The sequence below is a fragment of the Acyrthosiphon pisum genome, chromosome X (genome assembly GCF_005508785.2).
Source record: "Acyrthosiphon pisum isolate AL4f chromosome X, pea_aphid_22Mar2018_4r6ur, whole genome shotgun sequence".
Lineage (NCBI taxonomy): Eukaryota > Metazoa > Arthropoda > Insecta > Hemiptera > Aphididae > Acyrthosiphon > Acyrthosiphon pisum.
This window is the reverse complement of record NC_042493.1, coordinates 93413591-93422893: the sequence shown is the minus strand read 5'-3', so window position 1 is coordinate 93422893 and position 9303 is coordinate 93413591. Positions and strand designations below refer to the sequence as shown.

At 28.3% G+C, this 9303-nt stretch overlaps 1 protein-coding gene across 2 annotated transcripts in view; it reads left to right on the top strand.

Moving 5' to 3' along the window:
• Nucleotides 1-9303, top strand: part of LOC100166917 (uncharacterized) — an 85131-nt gene that overhangs the window by 33407 nt on the left and 42421 nt on the right. For both annotated transcript variants that reach the window (NM_001162949.1, XM_029488901.1), the window contains one exon: nucleotides 1150-1260. In NM_001162949.1, the coding sequence (NP_001156421.1) occupies nucleotides 1150-1260 (111 nt within the window). The remainder of the gene's footprint in view (nucleotides 1-1149; nucleotides 1261-9303) is intronic.

The following is a 9303-nucleotide window of genomic DNA, read 5'->3' as shown; positions in this document are numbered from 1 at the left end:
GATATAGGTGTACCATATACACTATAGGTACAGGTCTCTGGTCTACAGACACTAGTATTGGCTGTCAGTAATATTGGGTAGTAATTTGTCTTCACCGATTTCCAGTACCGTAGGTACGTACTATGCAAGTACTGTAATATCAGTACTGGGTAAGTACTGTTATGCCAGTATTGAGCAAGTACTATAATATCAGTACTGGGTAAGTATTGTAATGCCTGTATTGAGCAAGTACTGTAATGTCAGTACTGGGTAAGTACTGTAATGCCTGTATTGAGCAAGTACTGTAATATCAGTACTGGTTAAGTACTGTAATATCAGTACTGGTTAAGTACTGTAATTACAGTACAGAAAAGCGTTATCATCCCAGACAAATGCCAGTACAGGCACCAGTACTGACTGCCAGTAGTGCGCCGGTATAAATCAGTACTGGCGTGGTACCGCGCCCGTTGTTAATTTCCAATTGGGAAGTTGCAGGTCTTAAAGCATTCATAACGACTTGCTGACTTGTCGAATGCGTTTTCATTACAATCTCATCTGACGCGTTAAAAACTAAAAATTATAACTATAGTGTTATATAGGTTTCAAGTGGTTATTATAGATGGTTTGTTATTAATTATTACTGCAAAAACCCATTGTTGTGCAAAAGACTTATCAAAACTGCCGAGTGGGTGATAATTATTAATGATTAATATATTTTATTATTTTGTGATAATAGATAGGTTTATTGTAAGTAGCAATGTACGGTTGACGGTTTCAACCACGCCCATAACATTTAATGTAATACTTTACATACTTTGAGCAAACGGATTTTTAAGTGTATATTTAAAACTATGAAAAAATACAACTTCTAATTAGAGCTACTATTTTCACCAACTAACTTGAAACCCAGTCAGACGATTGGACAATTTCATAGACCGGCTTTATAAGTTTTTATGTCAAAGTAATCGAAATTAAACCGGTCGAAAAATGTTCTCGCCAAGCTTTGAATTCGCAATATAATGTAAAATAATAAATACCTACAGTTGTACACAAATTAATAATATTATAATATCACACTATACCGCAATAACCGCGGTATACTGCGCGAGTATAGTGTGCGCGCGGTGTGTACGACGGACGTTATAATAATAATATTGTTTTTTTTTTCAGCCGACGAACCGGGCGAATACGAGTACACAGATCTATGTTTTCGGGACGACCCAAAAATAGACGTTTGCATCCGCAAAAGAATTAACGACGTGCTCGAGCAATTCCAAAAAGGTACATAATATTTTTATAATAATATACACTGTGCCACGGCAGTCCCTCTAAATTATAGCACACCACATATTACATCATTAATATCATAATTATTATTAGTTATCATAATTGTATTATTATTATTATTGTTAATATTATCATTATTATTATTGTTATTGTAAGTAAGGTAATTGTTATTATTGAAATAATACTTCAAGTGCGATAGATTTTTTCACTCACACACCTAGAGATATGTTAAAATGCGGGGGCTTTTTTTTTTTATAATACCGTATTATACCTGCAGTATTATATCAGAATTATGACATTATCATATTGTATCAGACATTTGCAGTATAGGTACCTTAAATTATCGGCAAAGAATTCGGTAAAGAATTAACGATGTGCTCGAGCAATTCCAAAATGGTTCCTACATAATATTATTATAATAATATATACACTGTGCCACGACAGGCACTCTATTATAGCACACTATAATATATTACATAATTAATTATAACAATTATTATTCTTATTATTAATTATCATATTGTTGTTATCATATTTTTTGTTGTTGTATAATACCGTATTATACCAGTATTATACCACTATTATATCGTACCTTATAGAACTTTGCAGTACTTTAAATTATCGGAAATTGAACACAGGTTATAAAACTATTGTATATTAGGTACTTTATTAGGTGGTATGACCAATTTTAAAATGGCTTAATAATGTCATAACACATGTTAAATTCACATTAACACAATAATTATTTTATATAAAGTCATGCTACCAATCCTGGTATACCAATAATATAGTTAATAGAAATAGTTTAAATTTAATATGATGTACCTATTGAAAATTCATATAGTAAATTATATTCTTAAATATCAAATTAATTTTTAATAACATGAGCTATTGTTTTAATTGTTTTTTATACCATGTGTATACAAACCTACATCTCTATACCTTATATCTACATACCTATAGATAATTCATACATTATATGGGCCACGACGCGGCGGCGGCTTTTTGAAAAAGTTTTGATTTTATTGGTGTCCAGCAGAAATATATAATATAATATCAGTAGTATAAGTACCTAATAATAATCGCATAATTATGCGTTTTTTATAGAGCACGGACATTTCCATAATAACACATTCCGACGGAATGGAACGTTTCGCTCCGACACAGCAGCTGTGTATTTACGCAAATAAATAAATAAATAACCTAACATACCTACGCATTACTGTCCCGATCATTTATATTTCTTTGTATTCGAATTCCAACTATTCGTCCAATCAAGTCGCAACATTTTACAATATTAATAATAATATACAAACGTATTATATACATAAAAAAAAAATTAGACCAAACGATTTTTGGCGCTATGTACAGCTGTTGATATAATAGCCCGTACACTGATACTTGCGTACCTACGTCTTTTTATAGATCGCCATATTTTTTTTATTTTTTTTTTTAACAGCAAATGAAAAATAAAAAGAAACACACGTTTAATGGGTTACCAAATTAAATTGCCATCTTCTAGAACCTCTATGGTTGTAAATAATATCGATCGCTGGTTATAATAGGCACTAATCATTGCGCGTGGATTGACATGGATCAATAGATTTCGAAAACCGTTCAACTGAGTTTATTTTTATTTAATATTTTCCATACATATATGCAACACATATGGACGATTATAGTATAGATATATATAGAAACTATGTATAGTCTACTTAGAGTAGACCATTGACCATATTTATAAATAAAAAAACTGACCGATTATTTTTTGCTTAATTTAGAGTCGTCGCTCTCTGTTGTTTATATTATAATACTATATTTATTAACTTTGGTTTCAATAACAGCTCAACACAGGACAGTAAAAATATTGTTTTTTTTTTCGTGCAAAGTCTTTCCTTTTACCCACATATTATCATCTATAGGAATAATAATATGAAGGTAACGGGATAATAACGGGACAAATAGTGATTCATTGGAAGTTTGTTGGGACAAGCGGAGACATGATGCTTGGGACAAGGGGACATGATGCTAAAAAAAACGACAATCCAATTCTAAACGGGACGTATAGTTACCCTTAAGTACAGTGGTTACAGTAAGACCTCCCCTAACGGACACCTCCAAATAGCGGACGAAATGTCAGTAATCTAGGTGTCCGGTATTTAGAGGTATCACTGTGTAATAGAAAATATCATTACTTATAAGTTATAACTACCTGTATATAATAAGTGTAAATAGAGAGGGTATTATCATTGGTTATGAATATTTATTATTCACAAATCATAATCAATGGTATTATAATAACAATACAATAACAATTATTGTGAAAGTTCAAAAAACGAGCAGAGCCTGAGTTGAGAGGAAAATTGAAATAGCTAGCTCAGGGGAAACATAGATTGTAAACAAAATAATTAAAAATGTAACCAACATATTAAGGAAGTTGAAAAAATTAATTAGATAATATCATTCGCAAGGAAATGGTATAAAATGAAAAATTTTATATTTAATATTTAACAAACCGTAAACAATGATACAATAATTATATTAATAAAAATAAACTTAATACATATTTATGTACAAAGTAATTTAAAATTGCTAAATCAACTTAATTTTATATAATATATAGTGTGTCTACCAGCGAGTATCCACAGGCACAATTTATGGTATTTAATTTGGGGAGGCTGTTTTAATTTAGACCAAACAGACCCGTGGGGTGCTATTTCGCATGAGGAAATGTCATCACTGATATTACTTTAGTTGAAAAGTAAAAACGTGTCCAGGAATGAAGCATCTTAAGTAAACGAGAGTTTGTGGTAATTTTCACCGAAATAAAGACATGTAATTTACACCACCACTGCAGGTAACCAACGATAGTGTTTGTAATTTGCACCGAAATAATGGTATGACATTTGTACCGTTGTAGATGTAGTGAAACATAATTTGCAATTTTCTCCAAAATGAGTATTTATGTATTCGATTATTTCGTCGGTGTCCTTATTGTTGTCGACGGTCGAGACTCGCCGGACTCGAATGACAATAACAGTTTTTCGGGATTTCTAACTACTCATCTTGATACCTGGTAATCAAAGTTTAACGCTCGGTCTGTGGTAAACACTTTAATATACCTACGCATCATTATATTTATTAATTTTTTTCAAAAAATATACATTTTATTAATATACATATTTATTTATCAACAGTGTCGTAGGTAACTAGAGAGCTAAAGACCCTGCAGGTGCAAACAAATGTGTATGGGCTTCCCTTTTTTGATCATAATAAATTTAATAGATACATAAAAAGACTTCACATCATGGGTATTTTTTACTCCTTAGATTGGTGAGTTTATTGAATTTCAAAGAGCCGGTAAATAATTTCTTAATTGAAATAATTGCCAAATTTGTTTATGTCACTCTAGGCTGAGTAACTTCCCCAAATACAAGATAATAATACGATTATTATGAATCAAATTAATGTGCAAATGAAAAACAAAAACATTTGTTGACGGCTATAGGCGCCTTGACCCGGAGTACCCATGCAGTGATGTGCACCGCCTGCACCTTATGATTTTTACGGCAGTGAATCTATCAATAATTATAATATTACATATTTTTACCAAATTTGTAAATCTAGTTTTTGAACAAATGTTGATGTTGAAATCGTTTATTCAAGTGGATGATTTGTCTATTATTTAAAATTTTTTAAATATCAATATTTTATCGGAGTACCTAAATTAATTTTAAACGTAACCGCTTTTTCAAAATATTTTTTTGGAAATTTCCTGACATAATTATACTTCGAAAATTATTTATTATCCATATAATTTTAATAATTTTTTTTATACGTTTAACTTGTATCAGTTTTTTTTTTATTCGTCAGTTATTTCTCTGTTACACTTTGAGGGCTGAGAGTATGTGACTTAAAAGTTTGCAGTTGGCTATTGCCTTAAAGTAAATCTACCTATATAGGCCTCTAAATAACATATCAGTCCTAAATACGTCATGTAGGTGGTACAATATACCGTGTGTAGTCACAGAAAAAGTGAAGTTGTTGCGCATCTGCAAAATTCAAGAGTTAAACAGTTGCAAGTTATAAGCAATTAATGATCCAACACACGAGTTACATGTCCCGCAAACAGAATTAAAAAATACGTATAGGTAATGAGTAATATTATATGAAGTAAGTTATAGTGTGTATTTGCCCTATTTTTGGGAAAAACAGTATATATTAAAACTTACGAAATTAATTTTAAAACACTTCCTCAGTTGTTATTGCATTTTAGTACCCGTTGTGACGTATATAATATGCTTTCCAGGAATAATAAAATCCTTTCTGAAATTCCACTACATAGGTAGGTATACTCTATTTGATAGTTAAAACAATAAAGTATTTTAACGGTATTCAAAACAGTTTTGTTCGACGAATTATCTAAAAACTGTTTTTACGTGTAGGTTCTTTGCATAGATATAATATAATAAATTAATAACTATTATGATAAGAAGACGAAATTAATTTCAAATGCACTAGAGAAAAAAACAAATATTAAAACTTGCACATTAGTCATTAATCATTATTATTATATGTCCATTATATAATACTTATATATTGTATACAAAATTCAAAAACAAAGCACTGACCGAAAAAATAAATTTATAATTTTAGTGAATGCGATCGAATTAAGTATAAGGTACATACTAAAAAAAAAATTTGATAAGTATATTACTTAAATAAATAATATGTTGAAAGTTATATATGCACTAATTATAATATTTATGTGCTTATTAACTACGTTAAATATACATTATGTAGGTAATATACATCACAGTATTAATATTGAAGCACACTAGTTATATAAATTACTTTATGAACAGTTTATTATATTAAAAGACATTGGTAACTTATATGTATTATATGATTCTTAAATAAACAAAAATTTGGGAAATTCTACACAGGACGCTACACAGGCAAGTGCGTAGCACAGAAAATTTACGTTCAGAAAATCATGTTTGAACGTGGATACCATAATTCAGTTTTTAACCGAATTTGAGCATTTTTTCACCCATAACTTACTAAAAAATAAAAATATCGAAAAAAACCCACACACATACACAGATAATGTTTTTACCATTAAGTTTCATAATAATTCAGATGAGTGAATATCCAATGTTGTAAACATTTGAACTTCAAATGCTCATTTAAATTAAATTTGACTTTATGATAGACATTCTTATTTTGTTACCAGTAGAAAAATTTATGAGGAATTTTGTATTAAATTTTAAAATCTTAGATATAAAAAGAAAAATTTGTATGCATTTCTAACTCAAAATAATTTGCAAATTTTCATGATTTATACAAATTTTGTCGGTTATTAAACTTAAGACGCTTATAAAAATTATATTGTGGTTTTACAGTCAATTGTTTCCCAATTACCACTAACAACAACTTACGAGGAACCTTAAGGTTATACAATTGTATTACATTTTCAAGATTTTTGGCCTGGTCAGAAATTTTTTTATCTACATTAATTTAAAAAAAAAACTAATTATAATCGAAAATTAAATATACCTATATAAGACAATAAATAAAATAAAATGAGTCAAAATATTAGAATATATAGAAAATATACTTAAATCAAAGTTGAATTCTCCATCATTTTTTTAACGAGTGATTTTACTCTAAAATTACCTCAAAAACTTTATAAAACTGATTCTGCGTAAATTGAATGTGCCTTGTCTATGTTGCACGTAGGTCAGAAAGAGAAAACAACCAGTGCACTGTCATCCTCTTAATATCAATTCCTAATTTATGACATAACCTAATACAAATATTAAAAAAGTTTTCCTTACCAAATTCGGTATTGCACTTATTAATTGCATTATATGCATTTATAAGATCTCTTTTGTGTAATAATATTCATTATAAAGAGTTTTGGTAAGTACTGGTACTACTACGGAATGGGTTTTTTTTTAGTAATTCCTAATAGAGTAGGTATTTAAGGAGGTATTGATCATTTTACAACAATAGTATTATATAGCACAAATAAACGAGTTGACCCCCTGGTATTGTGTAGTAGGTATAAAGATATGCTACCTAACTTAACCAGCAAAAGCTGAACTATAATTCTCTTAAAATTCAATACTATTTATTTGATTTGTTGAATTGTTTTTATAAATGATAACACAACTGAAGAATTAATAATAAAATAACATTATGTAATCATTTTGGTATAACTTAACAATCGATTATAGCCCGATAGCCGTTTCACTATCTTACTCATTCATGGACTAAATTAATATGGCATAAATTTACCAATATACAATTTTTTATTTCATATAAATATTGTGTTTCTATAATATTGAACCATTTTTCTATAACCATTGAACTATATTATAATATCATACCTATCAGTCTTGTAAAAGACAATTTTTAAAAACATTGAAGTACAAATACAGATACTTACATTGAAAATAATTAGAAATACGTAAGTATTTGAATCTTAGAAAGATAAGTATTTGAGTACAAATACGAATACTTTATAAAAGTATTTGTAGACACATTCAAATGTTTCATAAAATATGTTTTTTGCCTTATAAACCAATACTGAACTATGTTTCTTTTTTTACGTTAATTGTATAGATCTGAGATCATATTATATTTTAGATCGTATCGTTTGGTGGCACATTAAATTATTCAACACTTTTCTTTGTCGGAGTAGTTACCTATTTGATTTTTGGTTGAGTATGCTTCAATATTCTCAGGAAAAAAATGTATTATTATATAAGGTTATTATCTAATAACCTTGTGCCCAATCTATCTATTTATTATTATGTATGTTAAATAGTTTTGTATGAGTTATTATAATATGTGTTCAGTGTTAGTAAATTATGTACTATAAAAGTTAAAGTAACTAATAATTTATTAAAATATCGATTTTCCTTTATAGGTATGTATTGTTAATAAATTGTATATTGGTATATATGTATTATTTATATTAATAAAAGTTCCTTTATAGTGAAAATTTATCGTTTTTTTAGGCTACTGAAAAAAAAGAATTAAACATTCTTAGTTTTAACAAATATTTTACGTTATAAAATTGAAATATAAAAATATACAATATAAACTAATAATTATTATAAAAATGTTTGAAAATAAGTGTTTGATTTTAAATACATAATATATACTTTGAGAAGGTATTTAAAATAACGTATTTGAGTACTTCAAAATTAATTGTATACCTACTTATTCAAGTACTTATACGTCTTATTATAAGACTCTTATACTGATTTTTATATAGTTGATATTTTTAAATGTTATCATTTTATCAATTATAATATGATTATATTATATAATATGGCTTTAAATATGATTTAATTTGTCTTTATAATTATTGGATCAATAAAAGATTTGAACCTAATGAAATTTAATGGAATTTCGCCAATGTAATAATACAGTATACGCAACGCGCTTTCAACACTCGTTGTAGACAATAGGCACAGCTGTAAATGACAAAAAAGGGTGCCCATCAAAATCAGCGGATATAACAAAAGTTTTTAATTAGAACCAAATAATACGAATTAATTATGAACTCCGTTGATTGCGTCGCGTCAGAACTCAACGTCTCCGTAGTCGTTCTATTTACTTAATTTATATTATATTTACTTTAAAAATTAGACGATGATCGTAAAACGCGTTTGTTAAAGTGTAATTTCACAAAAGATGACCAATTTTGATTAAAAAACTGGTCCATATGCGATAATATCTCACCAAAACAAAAATAACTGCACTAAAATCTAAAAAAAAAAACGCGAAATTTGCAAAATACAATTTTTAATTTCAGTTATGAGGACCATGAAACCAATTTTAAGCTCTCTCTACTATTTCTTTAGCATTTTATCAGAAATATGCAAATGCTGTAAAATCAAAACTCTGACGAAAATCACAGGTATATGAAATACCAGGATTATGAAATTGGGGGGTTTATTTATAAATTAAACCAAGTTTTTTACAGTTTCGTGTATAAATAATACATTTATCAGGGTTAAA